The sequence below is a fragment of the Leptonotus elevatus genome, chromosome 16, assembly GCF_054856555.1.
Source record: "Leptonotus elevatus isolate MCC_2025b chromosome 16, RoL_Lele_1.0, whole genome shotgun sequence".
NCBI classification, from domain to species: Eukaryota; Metazoa; Chordata; class Actinopteri; order Syngnathiformes; family Syngnathidae; genus Leptonotus; species Leptonotus elevatus.
In genome coordinates this window covers 2,046,484-2,065,588 of record NC_141254.1, presented here as the reverse complement: position 1 = coordinate 2,065,588, position 19,105 = coordinate 2,046,484, and the positions used below count along the sequence as shown (strand labels likewise).

The 19,105-nt window shown below is 41.4% G+C and overlaps 1 protein-coding gene across 1 annotated transcript; it reads left to right on the top strand.

The window, feature by feature from the left end:
- Window positions 1–17,265: 17,265 nt before the first annotated feature.
- bhlha9 (basic helix-loop-helix family, member a9) lies at window positions 17,266–18,138 on the top strand. The gene has a single exon (XM_086057684.1). The coding sequence runs from the start codon at window positions 17,266–17,268 to the stop codon at window positions 18,136–18,138; it is 873 nt and encodes a 290-aa protein (XP_085913810.1).
- The last annotated feature ends 967 nt before the right edge of the window (window positions 18,139–19,105 follow it).

Sequence of the window (19,105 nt, the reverse complement as noted above, 5' to 3'; positions counted from 1 at the left end):
AGGGCTGACTTCAATTCTGTTGGCAGCTTATTCCATTTGTGTGCAGCATAACAGCTAAACACAATTTCACCATGTTTACTTCAAACTCTGGGTTCCACTAGTTGGCCCAAGTCTGTAGATCTCAGAGCCCTGCTGGGTTTGTATTGAATCAGTATTTCTTGAATATATTCAGAAACCCAAACCATTCAGTGATTTACAGACCTGTAGCAGAATTTTGAAATATATTCTACAGCTGAGCCAGTGCAAAGTCTTAAACTAGCACTAAGAAACTGTTCAACCTTAATAAAATATTTTCATAACTCTTCTGAAATGGCCTGAGGGGATCTGTATTTTTACTGGCACTAAGCAACTTTGTGGAGAATCGTAGGAACACTGCCACACAAAAAACTATAAATGTCCTTACTGCTTTATGGTATACGTCAAAAGCTACCCCGGATAAAAGGACAGTCAATGTTCAACATTGGCCCAGATTTCACTCACTGGCGTGAGCTAAAAAAACGACACAATGCGCTTGTCATCATAGGAAATGTGGCTTCCATCAGACATAACAATACCGCTTTTGTCCATATGGCACAGCCATAATCAACGTAAACTGAAAGTTCCTTAGTGTTGCTTTAAGGACTGGAGTGATACGTTCTGATCTCTTTGTTTTGGTCAAAACTTGAGCTGCAGAGTTCTGCTGCAATTGTCTGACGTTCTTTTGAGAGAGTCCAGTCAGAAGACCGTTACAGTAATCAAATCTGCTGGAGATAAAAGCATGGATAAGCTTCTCTTGGTCTACTTGGAGCATGCAGTCCTTCAGTCTGGAGATGTTTTTCAGCTGGTAAAAGGCTGTTTTAGTGATTGATTTGATATGATTGCTGAAAGTCAGGTCTGAGTCTATTAGCACCCCAATATTTCAAACTTGGTCTTTAGTTTCTAAGGACAGTGACTCAAGGTGTTTTCTAACAGCAATCCTCTTTATTGCCGAAAATAATGACCTCCGTTTTGTTTTCGTTAAGCTGAAATAATTTTTTGTTTAGCTGAAAGAAATACAACTTGATCCCAGTCTCCACAAACATATGCATTATTATAAAATGTATTACTGCTAATTTTTTCAGTGGACATGTCTGCTGCGTTAAGACTTGAAATCCCCCTAGTACAGGCTTTCCAAGTAAGGGGCTCGTTAGTTGCGTATATATATATATATATATATATATATATATATATATATATATATATATATATATATATATATATATATATGTATGTGTATAGGGGTGTCAATATTAGTGTATTAATTTTTAGTTAATTTTAAGTTCCTTTCACACCACTAACTTTTTTTTATATGCGACTAATGAGCCCCTTAATTATATATATATATATATATATATATATATATATAGCTATTGTTCATTTACATAGGGTACTTTGTTACACCTTCTGCAGTCAGGGGGCACCACTTTAGATATTGTGGGCTGTGTGGGAATTAGCTTACAGACAGTTAACTTTGACCACATGTTGCAACTCTAAGACTGGACCCCTTAATGATAACCCAGTGTAATGACTGACTTGTCTGTGGAAAGAATGCCCAATGAACATACACCTCTGCCTTTAAGAACTTTTTTTTCAGCTCAGTTCAAAGGGTCCAAACTGCAAAAAAAACAAAAAACGATTCTCTGTCCATTGCCATGTGCAACAAATGTACATCTTTAGACGATCGATGTTGTCCCATTTGCATTTACGGATCCTCCAGTAAATACAGATGTCTGAAACGGAATGATTCATAACATGATTAAGGGCAGAAGAGGAAGCGTGCCAACATTCCTTTGCAGAAGAAACTGTTAGACTTGTCATGACATCAGTGCTGGAAGATCTGCATGACATAAATCAACAAGAGAGGTTTACATTAATGTCCGGACTTACGGCTAAATTAGAGAGTACAGGACTGTCACTGACCCAAATATTAGTGAGTGCAGTTTTTTTTTTTTTATACATGGCAACCCACTTACATATAAGACTAAACTGAAACAAAATGTCTCATTAATCCCTCATCAGTTTATCAATAATTATTTAAACAGAGACATAAAAATCAATATCTTAGTCCATCCATCCATTTTCTTAACCACTTTTCCTCACAAGGTTTGCTGGAGCCTATCCCAGCTGGCTTCGGGCAGTAGGCGGGGTACACCCTGAACTGGTTGCCAGCCAATCACAGGGGACACAGAGACGAACAACCATCCACACTCACACCTATGGACAATTTGGAGTGTTCGATTAACCTGCCATGCATATCTTTGGAATGTGGGAGGAAACCGGAGTACCCGGAGGAAACCCACGCAAGCACGGGGAGAACATGCAAACTCCACCCAGGAAGGCCGAAGCCCGGACTCGATCTCACGTCTGGGAGGCGAACGTGCTAACCAGTCAGCCACCGTGCCGCCCAATAACTTAGTATCAATAATATATAATAATATGCTTTGATAATATTGTTCTTGTAGTTTGCTGTGCATTAAATCACTACAGTTTAAATAGCCAATAGCCAATATCTAATATCTGTATTTAGATTTATTAAACACATGAACGAACTTGCACCTCAAAGCAAACAAATTGATAAATTGATAATTGCGATTAAACCTCTCATTTAATCGGACATTGCACCTCCTTTTGCAATGAGAACTTCATCCAAACTTTTTCTTTAGTGATTTATCAACCTTTCTCATCTAATTTGGGGGATTTGACAAAATGCAGCCAGTTCAGAGAGGTTTGATGGGCGTCTAGCATAAACTGCCCGCTTCAGGTCCCGCCACAGTATTTTAAAAGGATTTAAGTCAGGATTTTGACTGGGCACATCCAGAACATGAATCTTGTTGTTATTCAGACATTCCTTGGTTGTATTGCTAGAATGCTTTGAATTATTGTCATGTTGCATGATCCATCTTCTACCAGGCTGTAACTTCACAAAGGACAGCTTCAGGTTATGTTCCAGGATTTCACAATATTCCTCTGAATTCATGATTCCCTGGACTATGTGGAGTTGTCCAGATCCTGAGGATGAAAAGCCAGCCCAGAACTTAACATTCTCACCACATCTACACCATCTCTTCTCAGATAATATGTTTATATCATATACATCCTTGCTCCAAAAATACAAAATAAAAAACGGAAATTTTTTACATTATTTGCAAGTTAAAAGTATGATAAAGAAACAAATTCCAACACTTCAGGGTACGCTCCAACTGCCTGTTCCGACAACAACAAAAAAACTCTCAAAAATATATAGCTCCGGAATCTGACTTTTGGATTCAAGTTTGTGAAAACGTTTTTAAAATGACAAAACACACAAATTTACAACTTATCCAATATAAAATTATTCATAGAACATACATTACTCAATATATGATGAAGAAAATGGGACGCTCAGACTCCGACATTTGTCTCCAGTGTTTACAAAACACTACAGACACTTATTTTCATGCTTTATGGTTATGTACTCCGGTTATGTGTTTCTGGACTAAAGTCTTAGAAAAACTTTCCGCTGTCTTGGACTGTAGGATACCGTTCTCTCCAAACTTGTGTTTGCTAGGTGACTTAACAACAACTGACTTACCACATAAACAATTTCAATCTATACTTGTAGCCCTTACTATCGCAAAAAAAAACAATTCTTGTTAACTGGAAAAATAAACAAACTCTGAATATCGACCAATGGTCTAACCTCCTCATAAATCACATTTTAATGGAAAAAATATCTGCCTCAAATAAAAACCAAATGTCAAAATTTAAAGAAACATGGTCTACGTATGTAGAATTTTTTAACCTAAACCTGGTTACTTAATTCTGCCTGTTAGCGAGAGCCACAGCAGCGTGATAACTTGCATTGATGTTTCTGTATTTGGCAATTTGTAACTAATGGTTGTGTTTTTATAGTCAGGAACCAGCGGGATCGAGCGGATTCGCCTCCGATGGGCACTAGGGGTTGATATTCGGATTCACGGCATGCCAGTGGGTTAATTTTGTGGGTGCTGTCCCCCCCTGGCTGGGCGTGGGCGGGTCTGCCCCTCTGTTGGCTGCTGGGTGGCGGCTGCGTCTTGGCCGTTCCCTGGGTCCCTTGGGGGGTGCTGCGTTGCGGGGCTCTCCCTGGTGTCTGGGGTGGCGCCGCTCCGGCGCGGTCCGTCGCTCTGGGCCCGGCGACGCGGTTCGGGGCCTGTGGGCCGCCGGGGTGCCCCGTGGTTCCCTCTCCCCTCCTCCTTCCTCCCCCTTGCTGCCTCTCCCTCCTCGCCTCTCCCCGCCCGTCCTCCGCCTCCCTGTCCCTTCTCCCTCGTCACCCTTCCTCCTCCTCTCCCCCTCTCTCTGCGGCCCTGCCGCTGCCCCCTGCCCTTCTTGTCGTCTCCTTCCCTCCTCCCCGGTACGCCTTCCTTCCCCTCCCCTGGGCCGGGGGCCCCATCCATGGCCCGGGTCTCAGTGCTCCGGGGGCCGGCGGGGGTGGCTGGGGTTTGGTGTTGTGCCCGCCCCGCTCCGGTGGGCGCCCTGGCGCCTCGGGTAGGCCCCAGTATCCGAGGGGCAAGCCTTATCGCCCCGCCGGACTGGTCCCATATGCCCGCCGGGGTTCCGGTGGGGTGGGTGGGGGCTTGGTGGGCGGGTGCGCCTCCTACCCCTGCCCGGTTGGGGGGGCCCCCGCTGGTCACTCCTCTTAACTCACTACACTAGGTTTGCACAATACACTTTTATAGACATATAGGGCACATAACACACTTTGGGGGGGGGGGGGTGGGGTAGGGTGGAAACATCGTCTTCACCCTACAACTCCCTGTCTGGGGGCTTGGGGGCCTGGGGGCGGCTGGGGCTGGGTTGGGGTGGATGGCGGGGGTGGATGGGGGGCGGTGGGGTCGTGGGGGGTGCGGGGCTTGTGGGCCGGTGGGGTGCCTGGCGGGCCTGCAGTGCCCCGTCCTGCTGCGCTGGGTCGGGGGCGCGGGCCGGGTTGGGGTGGGGGGCGCTCCTGCTCCTGGGTTTGCTCTCTGGCCGGTGGCCCTGGCGGGGCCCGGGGGTCGTCCTTTGGCTCTGCCGCAACCTGGGGGGCCCTGAGGTGTTGCGCTTGCTCTGTCCTGGTCGACGGCTCCCCTCTTTGGTGGAGATTTTCATGCATGCCCGATCCACCACACCGGCATCTATCGAAACTCAGACACAATCTGCTTCCTCCTCAGGTCATTGAATCGGTGGAGGCTGGTGTCTGTGGATCCGTCTGTCCTTCCTTCCTTTCCTCAGTCTCTCCTTCGGTCTCTTGAGGTCTCCTTGATTTTTTATTTTTTTTGGATTTGTTGGAATTTAGATGTTTCTGGGGTTGGGGAAGAATTCTGATGGGTGGCCCGGTGGGTGGTGTCTGGTCGGTGCTGGATTTCACTTTCCTTTGTTTTCTTTGGTCCCCTCGGGTCTCCTGACGGCGGTGTTCGGTTTAGGTGAACGATATGGGATTTTTTCTAATTGGTTTTTGGTGAGCTAACAAATACACGCACGCACGCACATACACATACTCACCCACATACAAAAAAAAAATATATATATATATATATATATATAAAAAAAAAAAAAAAAAAAGAGCAATGATGATGACATTTCCGAATGAACAATACTGAGCTCTTTAAAAAACAAAACAAAAAAAAAACATTCTCACCACCCTGCTTCACTGTAGGGAGAAGGTTCTTTTGCTGGTATACAGTGCTGACTTTTCACCAAACATGACTGTTTTAGTTGTGACCAAACTGTCAGGTTAAGTTGCTGGTAAAAGACAGAAGGATTCACAATTACTTTGTCAGTAGGTTTACCGATTTCACACTTTGTATTAACATGTTGGATGCACTCTGTGACATTCAAACATTCACATGATGTCATAAATAAATTGAGATTTGTAAATTCTGACATATGACAGTAATGCGTAATGCTTCCAATTGTACATGTGTCTTAGTTTCTCACCTAGTTTTTTAAAAGGAAGAAAATAAACAATGTTATGATGCAGAAAATGTACTGTCACATGAGTATGATTAGTCCGATACCAATACCTGTATGTATATATGTATGTATGTATGTCTGTATATATGTATGTATGTATGTATGTGTATATATGTATATGTATGGTGTGATCTGGCAGCCCGATCACATCTTAACACCAGCTCGTACAAGAGAGGTGTGGCAACCACACGGGGAAAGGCGGGGTTTTACTGAACCGGGTGTTTTACATTCGCATTAGAAAAATAGCCAGCAAAATACCTAATATTTCATTAAAAATTACATCGCCATGGTGTCAAAGGTAAGATTTAATCATTATATGCCTGTGGAAGGGCTTAAAATTCCATGATGTAATCCCTTTAAGGTAGCTGTGTCATCAAAATTATTAATCACAATACATTTTCAACTTTTAAGTGTTTTTGTATTATTTCCCTTTTAAATAAAGGACAATTTAGGACAAAGTTTTTTAATAAATAAAAAATATGGACATGGGTTGTGATGGCAAGAGGAAAAGAGTTTTATTTACTTTTACTATGGCCAACTGCACCTAATAATGAGGAAAGACGCATACCAGTGAATCAAGTATGAGATAACCAAAATGCTTCGTTGAATTGTTTTGGAGGCAGCTGAAAAATATAAAAAGAGATCTTTTGTATAGTAAATTGATTTGTCCTGTTTTATATGCAAACTGGATCCAGTTTGTCATTCACAAATTTTTGTAAATGGTGTAGCAGGATTGTCTGTAGCACACTTCTCTTTAGTAAATTTTGGGTAATGGTTTGATGTGAGAGGTTTTCCATGTTATGGGAAATATGCATGATTCACTAAGATAACTGAAATACTGGTTGCCAAGCTGGGGCCAGCTCTGTTTCCCCAATTGCTGTGAGCATCTTCCACACTGACTAGGCAGGGAATCTTCTACAGCAAACCTCAACTGTGAAGAGCCATGCTTGCTCTTTTCCTTGCAGTCATGCAATAGACCCTAATATTTGGCGCAATTTTCTCTCCAACAGTTGATCACAACCCTCTTCGCATGGTTCACTAATGAGGATGAGCTTCTTTGCCTATTCAGACCACAGTAGGCCTACCGCCTCAGGGTTGTCTGGATAACAGGGGGAAATGACAGTCCCCATTGCCTAAGTCTACTTTAATTTCCCATGAAGGGAGAATCTATTACTAGGCAATGGCAAATGTATATTCTTCTTTTTTCTAAATTATTGGGAGGCTGATACTGTTATCGGCCACTGTCGTGAGCACCGATACCTTAGAAAAAAAGCTGGTATCGGTACTCGCCCATCACTATCTGTTAGAATAGGTTTAAAGGATCTTTGTGCAGTTTGTTACTTTTCTACTCATGACTCATTCATGGTGCGAGTACGTGCACAATCTTAAAGCGACAGCCACAGTTGACAAACGAAGACATAACTTCAAATGAGGTAAGAAAAACTCCACAACTCCCCTCCCCAAGGAAACTGTGGAGTGTGAGGGTTCGCACACTAAAAGGGAATATAAAAGCTGATAGGTGCAGTCACGGTAAAACAGTCAAGGCTCTTTGTACTCATCTGGGCATTGGTGGAGCATGCATGATGTAAAAAAAGCTTTAATATTACCCTTTTTTGCACAATGCATCTTTAATGTTTACTGGGAGAAGTCATTCCTTTCACAGACACTATTGTATCCCGTACTTTGAGTTTTTGCTTTTTGGATAAAGTTCACTGAAAAAAAGAAAAGAAAAGCTAAATAAAATGAGAAGTATAAGGGTAAAAATACAAACAGTCCTTTGTCGGCTTACTGACAAGGTCTTGTGAGCTTTATGGATATCAAAGTGATTTACAAAAAGTATTACTGCAGCATTACATTTAGTACATCAAAAATCATTTGAACTTTGGGGCTGCACACCCATTCATTTGCAAGCAGATCAAGATGATCTTGTCAGGAACTCTTACCCAACTTCTTTTGTGTGCACTAAGGTTTGATTATTGTGATAACAAATTGTGTGGGGGTTGTGGGGGGAGCGGGGGCTGTGGGCCGGTGGGTTGCCTGGCGGGCCTGCTGTGCCCCGTTCTGCTGCGTTGGGCTGGGGGCGCGGGCCGTGTTGGGGTGGGGGGTTGTGCTTGCTCTGTCCTGGCCGGGGTCGACGGCTCCCCTCTTTGGTGGAGGTTTTCATGCATGCCAGATCCACCACACCAGCATCTATCGAAATTCAAACACAACCTGCTTCTTCCTCTGGTCGTTGAATCGGTGGAAGCTGATGTCTGTGGATTTCACTGTGCTTCATCTATCCTTCCTTTCTTTCTTCAGTCTCTCCTTTGGTATCTTGAGGTCTGCCTAATTTGTTGGAATTTTGATGTTTCTGGGGTTGGTGAAAGACTCTGGTTGGTAACCCGGTGCGTAGTAGGTGATGTCTGATCGGTGCTGGATTTCGCTTTCCTTTCTTTTCTTTGATCCTTCCTCGGGTCTCCTGAGAACCTCACGACTCTAGCTGGATTCTGAAGTATTCGGTTTAGGTGAACGGTATGGGATTTTTAATAGGTTTTAGGTTAATTCATGAGTACAAACTCACACGCACGCACACATGCACACACACACACACACACACACACACACACACACACACACACACACACACACACACACACACACACACACACACACACACACACACACACACACACACACACACACACACACACACACACACACTCGCACATGCACATACTCACGCACATAAAACAAATAATAATAAAATAAAAAAAAGAGAGAGCAATGATGATGACATGTCGAATCGGTAAAATTACCGAATGAACAATACTGAGCTCTCTCCAGAATTATTATTTTTTTTAAATAAAATAAACAAATTGTGTAGAAATGGCACTAGTTTGTTTTATCTAGGGCTCTATATTAACACCTCCCAACCCGCCAAATGTGGGTTAAAATTTATTTTGGCAGGTGGTCATAAATATTTACTAGTCAAATTGGCTGGCAATGCGAGAGGCATAGACGTTTTTCACAAAACCCGAAAGTTAAGTGATCGTTGTGCGCATCAACTCTTATGGTACAATGCCGCGGGCAAAAAATAAAAGCCACTGTATCGTCCTGGGATGCTTTTCCTGCGTTTTAAACTTTATTAAAACAGCCTTACCTTTAATTTCATTACTCTCCCTACGACACGGAAATAAAGTCGATTTGAGCGATTCAGCGGGATTAAAGACCACATTTTCTTATCAAGAAAGGGCAGCACGCAAGTCTACAATAGCATTTCACCTGCGAGGATTTCGTGTTGGGGTTAAAGTGTCGGATGCCCGAAACCCGTAGTTGTTCCAAGCCTTTTCCCTTGGATTAACTTTACGCCGCCTCCTACGAGGGAGTCTATGTTTTTGATCAATGCTGCTGCAAGTAAACAACCCCTCACCGGAAACGTGGTTAAAACATACCACCAGATTATGATACACGTACAAAAACACAAACACGCATCACACGTCGCCATCATCATCATCATTGAAAACAGACTATAATACTTAAATAAGGTTCTTTATATCCTTCTGATGAATTAGGCCAACAGAGTTAGTGGTTATCTTTGAACGGTGTGAGAAACTGTGGGGGAGGGTGGGGGGAGCTCGTACGTGGCTTAATTTCAGAAAATTACGACCAATCGTAAACAAAAACAAACCGATCATATTGCTATTTTAAGAGATTGATGTAGGCGTAAGTTAGAGTCGTATGTCCTTTTCAACTTCTGAAAACATAAAAACAATCTCCACAGTATTTTGGATTATATTGGCATTCAGCCTTCCTACCCATAGATGTTCACTGTAAAAATCTTAACATGTTAACTACAACCAATCACCACCAAAATTGATACACACATCTCTAACTTAGGCCTACAATCTCTTACAATAGCAATGCCGCCATAGACATACTGTTGTTACATTATGCTTAGGGGCTTCAAAAAGAAAAACAATCTGGGAAAATTTTCACTGGAGAAAAAAATGTGGCTGGTGGAAATTGGGTTTGGCTAGTAACTTTAGTGAGTCACCAGCCATGTTGGCTGGTCATCAAAATAATTAATTCAGAGCCCTGGTTTTATCTAAACATGATTGTGAACATACCCACCCAGTCATGCATTTCCAATATTGTTTTTTGGGCCACTGGTGACTATGAATGTGTTCGACCTGTCTTTGGGCAGGTTACACCCTGTTGCCAACCACTCACAAACAGACACAAATTCGGGTTTATGGGCAGTTTAGAGTCTTGAATGAACCTAACCTGTTTTAGGAATGTGGGAGGGGATGATATGCAAACACAACACAAGAAGCCAGCTGCTTTGATTCAAACTCAAACATCGGAACTGTGAGGCAGACATGCTAACCACTTGACAACTGTGCTGGCCTGTGAACATATAGCACCCCAGGCCCTTAAAACAAAGTCCTTTTGGAGATTTCAAGTGCTTCAAGAATTCAAGAGTCTGAAAATCACTGAATAAATCTCATACAGTAAAGCTGCCTGTCGAGTTGCAATATTTTTTCTTAATTACATTAGCAAAAGTAGGTTCTTAACAGTATGACATAATATCGACAATTAACCCTATAACACCAAACGTATCTTATAAAATACAAGACATTTTGAGCCCTCCATTTCCTGAGTATAATATTTTTTCCCCATTAAAACCCTGATGTATATGATCTGATACATGCATTGCACAGATAATCCATTAGAGGGCAGTATCACCCTGTCATGTTTTGGGTTTAGGGTTGTTTTTTGGTTTGGTTTTTCGTGTTGTTTGCTTTTGGTTCCAATGTGGTCTGTTTTGTTGTGTTTTCCTTGTGTCCCTTTGTCTCGTGAAGTGGGATTTTTGTCCACCTGTGCTTGTCTACTCTCCCTCTTGTCAGCCAATCAGTGCCCCCAGCCACGGATGTCTTGTCCAGGTGTCGCTTGTTGTGTAATTAGTTAGTGTGTATTTAGGCCCCATCCAGACGGAAGCACAGCTTTGTTCCTCAAACAAATCACACACAGAAGCATTTCAAGACTTGCGTGTGTCCAAAACGCTGAGGACGTTTAACGGCTGTAATGTATATGACAAGTCTGGAGTGGCACTGTAGCACAGCCACAGAGAGTTAACGGAAAACGTAGAAGAAGAAGAACACTTTTTTTTTCTAACTTTATTGCAATCTACATAACAAACATGGCTTTGCGTGTAACAAAACAACATGAAAAAGACGAACACAGGAAAAGTGAAAATGGCGGGTGATTCCAGTACAACACCGCTTGTTGAACGTGGGAATAAAGAAGCAAAATAATTTGCTGCAAAAGCCATAAGCAGGTTAAGGAGGCTGTGCAAAACGACACGGCTATCCGCCATTGTTGTTGACAGACTGACGGTTTGCGTGTAGTCACGTGAGAATTATAAAAAAAAAAATCTTTTTTTTTTCTTTTTGTATAAATGTGAGAATTATAATAATGCGACCATTACGTCATCACTGGAGGAGTATCCTGCATATGGTGTCCAGATGGACGCGTACGGGATGCGTTTTGAAATCTTTCCACTCTGGAGCCGGGTTTCAAAAGTGATAGGTTTCAAGCTCCGAAACCGCGACATCGTGTGGACGAACTGCCGAAACAGTAAGAAACTTGTGAGGATACATTGAAACAGGCTTTCGTGTGGACGGGGCCTTAGTCCCCTGTTTTTGGTTCAGTTGTTGTTGGTCCGTTGTTTGTTTGTCGCTGATGTTGTCTGTCTCCTTGTCTTGCCTTGTTGTTTTGCCCCACGCCTTGCCACGTTTTTGATTAGGACTTTGTTGTTGTTGTTTTTTTTTACCTGTGCCTTGCTTCCCTGCACTTGGGTCCTCAAGCACACCACTCTGTGACACACCCAGCTGAGGGCTTTCCCAGCGACCTTGCAAGATCGCCCCCAATTGCGAAAGGATACATATACATATTTATAGTAGGAAATGTTCTTTCAGATTTTTGGAAATACTAATATGTTTGATATGTCTGTTTATTATAATATGTTTTACAGTTATGAATGTACAAATTTAAAGCATTGTGAACGGATGTATCAAATATGATAGATCAAAAGTCACATGTATTATTAAAAATAATAATAATAAAAAATGTGTTTGTTCAAAAGGGCCAATAGAATCATAAATTTCATGGTTCAGGCTTTATAGTGTTAAACACATTTAACACCACTTTTGTTGACTTTTTTGTTTAATATTTTGCCCAATATGTTTTTAATTTATCTAAACATATTGGTGAGGTCATAAGTTAAAAAGACCACCCTAACGGACACCAACATTTAACACTACAAATTCATAGGATTACGGTGTGACAATTGGTTAAGCGGCTGAGGCAACCACAAACACCTTTTTATTGAAGTGAGAAAATTTCTTGCAATGGCCAAAAACATGCATTAACATACCATTGCAAAGCCAAGGTTAGCGAACCCAGAGCTCACTTGCTTATTAGCCCTAACTACCCCTTTGGTAATATATATCTGCGTTTGGCACGCAGACCTCTAATAACAAACGGCTAACAACCAGTCATTATTGGGGCTTGAGCAGGAGATTGACAAATCTTAGTTTCAGTGGCATTGGACAGGCTTGAAAATGGTTATTCCATCACTGGTGAGGTGAGCTGCGTGATAAAATCTCCTGATTTATTTCTGCCGGATGGTAATTACTGGTGTGTTGTCACTTGTCAAAAATGAACGGGCAGGGAGAGTATAAGTCTGTAGTCTGCATGGTCTTTACAACGCTGCAGTAAATCTGAAATGTTTGTAGAGCCATAAATCCATTGCATGTGATAATGGCTGAGCTTTCCTTGTCGGCATGGGCTGAACATTTTGAGAATAAAAGGTATGCAGAAAGATCAGCAGGGTTATTTGAAAGGTGTGGTAAGTCAAGAAGTGTATGTGACAACTTTACAACTCAGTGGAATGCATCACGTGTTGAACACTAAACAACAACTACAACTAAAAAAAATTTCCGCGGAAATTTTGAATGGGCCTGCTGACTCTTGCAAGGTGGAAAGACGCAATACTTGTAGCAATAATAGTAGTAGTATAGTAGTAGCAAGTACTTGTAGTAGTAGCAAGTACTTGTAGTAGTAGTAGTAAGTAGTAGTAGTATTAAGTAGTAGTAGTAGTAGTAGTATTAGTATTAGTAGTACTTGTAGTTGTAGTAATTTTAGTAGTAGTCAAATGGCCAAGATGACGGCGGAGGGGAGAGAATCCTTGGTGTACCTAATTAATTGGCCAAGATGGCCGCCGGCCTGGGTGGGCGGAGTGGCGAGAATCCAGGGTGTACCTAATTAATTGACCAGAATCCTGGGCGTACCTAATCATATGTCCAAGATAGTAGTAGTAGTAATAGTATTTGCAATAGTAGTAGTCGTACATAGGCCAAGCCTTGAGTACACCAAGAAAAAAAGGGGGTGAGTTGAGCTCAACAGTAAGAGAGATGATTGGCTGAGGCAGTTGCTATGCAGACGTGAGAGACCAGGCAGTATAGCTAAAAAAGCACTATTTAAATAGCAGTCCATTCCATTGCCTTTAAAAAAATAATAATAATGTTGCGTTTTTTTTAAATGTATTTTTTTATGTAAATGAGCTGAACAGTTTAAAATTTAAACCATAGAAATCGGTCAAGAAATGTGGAAGTTAACCATAATCAACATAAACTAAACGTATCTTACTGTCCCTTTAAGAAACATGCACATTCACGCACACACATTGGAGTTGAACATGGAGACATCACGCACACACATTCAACACAAATACATGAGATACGCACACCTTGAACAAAAGCCTCTCACGACTTAACGGTTGAAGATGCAGATTCCAGAAATGGCTCGTTAGAACGGCAAGGGTTTGGGGAACGCGAGCATGTTCTCATTTTTTTAATCGGATGAAAAATGACCAAATTAGAGCAGGATGAAAACTTATGATTTATAAAAAATGAAGAGAGAAAGGCGCCGAAATTAACATGGAAAAGATAGGCGAAAAAGTCCGACTTCTCCTCGCTTAAAGTGAAAATAAAGGTACTAAATGACACCTTAGCCAAATAAAAGTGGGTTTGTCTGAAAGCAGATCCTTGTGACTACAAAATGTGCGAATTTGATGTCTAGTGAGCAAAGATTGTGGCCATGGTGATGAGTTGAAGTGAAACTTTTGGAAATAGATTTTTTGGTTCCCGTCACTCAAAGGCTAATTGCTCCACTCAAGCTGACGCAATACACACCAATGTTAAAAGGCTATTTAACTCAATGTCTTTGAACCCGCACAGGGGGGAGAGCTTTCATTCCTTCCTTAAATGTTTTTTTTGACACTGAGCTAAAGATGGGAAAAATTGCAACAAAATAAGCAAAAATTCATATCGGTCAGTCAACTTATGCGCGCGCAGCGTGTCTTGGAAAAAGGTGCTTGATGTGTGATTTTGTCTTTCCTTTTCATTTCAATGGGACTTTTTTTTGGGAGTTTTTTGGGAATAGCGTCGCCATGGTAACTCAGAATTCTTAGAAAAATAATGCCGCAGCGAGTCATATCGAGCCGCATCGTTTGATACCTCATTTGTGCCGGTGCGATCTACGGTACGGGCCACATTTTTGCGGAAAATAATAAACCCTTTTCCCTTTTTCTAGGATAGTAATATGTGCCTTCTGCTTCGCAGCAGGCCCATAATTATAAACAAATGATAAATTACGGTACACAGTGAGACTTTGATGGCTATAACAGGATCATACTGATTTTGCTATGTAATGGATTTGGATACAAATTCTCACTGTTTAGACAAGTCCGATCCAACATTCCGTAATTGGAAAGTTATGACATTTTCCTAAGGAATAAGATAGCAATATAGGCCTAAATTGTCATTGTTTTTTCTGTTGTCTTGATGTCATCTAGTTGCACAGTATCATATAGCACGAGTGTCAAATTCAAGACTATATATATATATATATGTATATATAAATAAATGCATATATATATATATATATACATATATATATAAATGTATATATATATATATATATATATATATATATATATATATATATATATACATACATATATATATATATATACACACATATAAACATATATATATATAAATATATGTATACATATATATATATATATATACACACACATATATATACATATATATATAAAGTTATATTATTTATATTTAAAGTTACAATTCTTTGCTGGATTGGAAAAGTTGGACTCCTTAGACCAACAGTTAATTTAAGGTCTAAGGTTGTAATTGCTTCAAGATTAGTGTCTCAAAGTCGCAACATATACAATAAAACGGAGAGAACAGGAAGTAAGCAATGCTTCTCAATGACTGTCAGATTAGTGTCTGAAGACTGAACACCTTGAGTTACCAGTCAGCTGCTTAATGGTCAGCACCATCACCTTTTGCTGTCCAAAACAATAAGAGGTACTTGTACAATTCATGTGGGTGACATTTAAAAAATGACAATGATGATCAGAAAAGTTTGTAATTGGCAACTTATTTACATGTTATCGTACAGAGTCATTAAAAGACAATGCTTGTGCTGTAATGATTTGCAAATTAATTTAATAAATGGAATTACATTATATTTTTGAGTAACAGGTTCAAGAGGTGATCGGTCTGATCACCTCAGCCAGAAGCAATTGCAGGTTCTAATTGTAAAGTGGCCTTGATTTTTCCCTGACTTTGAAGTTGAGACTTTGCTCTGCTCTTGTCCTGAGGTGCTGCCCAAGCCTGATTTATGAGGATGGTTACCAGGGAAGCTCCTCTAATTTACAAGCCCCCTTAAACCTGAGCAGAGAGAGAGAAAGAGAGAGAGAGATATATATACATGCATACATATATACATACATGTATAATTGCACGAAAAATCACTTGGATATCATGTTTGCTGAATGAATGATGCCTTTATTGCTTGCAAAAAGGAAGACATTTGAACTAATGAAGTTTAACTCATCAGAAAGTACAAAGGCAGTCAGCCCTCTACACTAGTGGGGTTTCCAACCACCCATTTTTATTAGAATTTTCCAAAAAATGGAAAAATAAAACTGAATGGAAATGCTAGAAATTCGAAAAAGAGCCCAAAATTCGAAAAAAAAGTTTTTACACTTGGAGGGGGTGGATTATGAAGCGTATCGAAAAAAGGAAAATACAAATTTTGGCTAAGAAAACAGGTTGACAAGATCAGATACACGTCGCACGTTTTGACCGGATACTACGTCACACGTCCGTTTGTAGTCCCAAAGCAATGTCGGACGATAAAGTAAGGTATGTTTGGGGGGATAACGAGACATAAATCATTTTGAAATTACAGTACTTAAAGAAGCAAATATTAATGCAGTTTTACAAGGAAACCAGCAAAGAAACGCTACGATTTGCTAAGAATTACAGAAGCAAACTCATACGATGTCATCGCACGGCGCAGTCGCTTCCTCTACTTCTTCTTTTAAATTACTGGTGTATCACATCTCTATGGTATATACTGTCACCAACAGAGGTGGAGTCCACTCTCAATATTTGCAAAAGAAGATCAGATGGAAAAGGGCATAAGTCGCATGTCCGTTTTGCGCATTTTCAGTAAATTCGCTTAAATATTTCGAAACAATTAGATGGAAACCTGACTATTGTATCACATACTTTATTTGAGTTAGTGCTTTTTTGATAATGTTCACTGAAAAGAAAACCAAAAAAAAGCTACATAAAATGAGAAGTCCAAGGGTAAAAATACAAACAGTCCTTTGCCGGCTTACTGGCAACATCTTGTGAAATTTATGGAAATCACAGTGATTTACAAGAAGTATTAGTAAATTCAGTATCAGTAAATTCGCATAAAAAATTCCAAGCAATTGGATGGAAATCCCACTAATAATGCAAACTGAAATCTGGAGTGATTTCCAAATGTATGTTTATGTTTAGTTTTGTATGCTGAGACACAAGTGTTGAAACTTGTAAGGGATGTGAGGGAGAGTCAGAGAAGGAGGAGGTGACAGTGCAATTTGGCTGGAGGGTACTCATAAACCCAGAGAGAGAGAGAGTGCACCATTCCTTACAGGTGACTGTACCATGTGACTTCTAGATCTTTAAAAGCAAGCCAACCAGTCCTGTTGAAGTACACCTAATCACAAGGCACCAGAGAAGTCAGGGGACGAGCGTACAAGGGCTGTCGGCACATCAGCATACACCGACAGCCCCGCGATCTGCGGCTGTAGCGCGGGTTTCCAGATTTTTCATATTTTTTATCCTATCAACTTGTGTCCACTTCAATGACACAATGAGCTGCAGCAGCATTGCAGAATCTGAGTTTTCAGAAGAAGAGTTGGACCTTAGTGCACTTGATCAATCCAAGGACGAAGGAAGTCCTAAGACCTCATTTCAAGACAGCCAGAGTTCAACGAGCAGCCTAAGCAACCTAGAGGAGGGCCAAACCAAAAAGCGGAATAGACCAGTCCGCTCCAAAGCTCGACGGGTGGCAGCAAACGTCCGTGAGAGAAAACGCATCATGGACTACAACCAGGCCTTCAATGCTCTACGAGTTGCTTTGAATCATGACCTCAGTGGCAAACGACTCTCAAAGATCGCCACACTGCAAAGGGCCATCAATCGCATCTCTGCTCTGTCTGTCTTCCTGAGCACGAACGTTCCCAGCAAGCCTTGCACCCATCGGGAGTGCAACGGGTCACTGTTGAGGTCGGCAGCGATGGCAGCATCTCGACTTGAGCTGACCAGGGCTACGATCCCTCATCTGGAACATCAGAGTTACGCTCCTTGGCATTCGTCCATCTCCCACCAAATGCAGTCGCAAGAGGGGCCTCACATGCACAGGCTGGCTGTTGAGCCACACGTCTACATGGATAACCGAGTGTTGTCATGTCCCCCTTCACCGCACTACCCTTGTTACCCTACGGAGGCAAAGATTTACGCCGGACATGGCCACTGTGGTAGCCCTCATGAGCATGCGCCGAGCCCACTGCAATACTCTCAAGTGGGTGAGGGGTTGGGGCATCAGCCCGGAATGTGGGGATCCTGCACTCAAGGGTACATAGACGCTTTTGTGGAGCCGTCTCCAGCATTAGGACATCCCTGGCAGATGAACTATTTACAGGAGCATGAGCACGACCTTTCTACAGGCTCAGACGTACTGTAACAGGAAACCTGGAACTCTGACTGCTGTGAACACCAGTGGACAGTTGAATGATCTCAGAGAAAGAGTTTAGTCATTTGTTTGCTTCTGCTGATTAAATCAACTCAGTATTACAATTCACTCTCGGCAAATATAATTATGCACAATGATCATCTGCAGAATACATTTTTCAAAACACAGGTGTCAAACTCAAGGCCCGGGGGCCAGTTCTAACACGCGAAAGCAAATCATGTGTGTCAACTTCCATGATCCTTGCTAAAATCTGTACCAAAATTTTAAATTCTCATGTGTAATAATACATAATAAGATGGAGATTTTGCACAAAAAAGTTACCAATTTTACAATACAATAATTGAAAAAACTATTCCTTGAATTCTGATTTCAAACTATCCCATCATATATAATCTATGCATCCATCCATTTTGAGAACTGCTTATTCCTCACAAGGGTCGCAGGGGTGTCGCTGAGTTAGTTAAAATCATTTACAGGCACAAAGCATTGAGTCAGCCAAATCCTGGACAAGACATTCGTGGCTGGGGGCACTGATTGGTAGACCCTGAATTGGTTGCCAGCCAACAGCAGCCAGGTCACACAAAGACGAACAACCAGTCACACTTACAAACACAGACTCATCAATTAACCTACCATGCATGATTTTTTGGAATGTGGGAGGAAACCGGAGTGCCCGGAGAAAACTCAAACATGAGAACATGCAAAATCCACCCAAGAAGGCCGGAGCCTGGAATCAAACTCACAACCTTTGTACTGTGAGGATGTGCTAACCAGTCATTCACAGTGCTGCCTAATTTCAAACTAGTGATCCATCAATTGAATAATACAATGTGTAAACATGTATTTGGTTTCATCGTCTGAATGGTCCTGTGAGGGAAACCGTTACTACAAATTGGCTTGTGACAAAAACAAGTTTGACACCCCTGTTCTAAAAGAATGCTTCTCTCAATCACACAAA

Coding starts and splice junctions, on each gene's coding strand:
- bhlha9 (XM_086057684.1), top strand. CDS start 17,266: ATGAGCTGCAGCAGCATTGCAGAATCTGAGTTTTCAGAAGAAGAGTTG.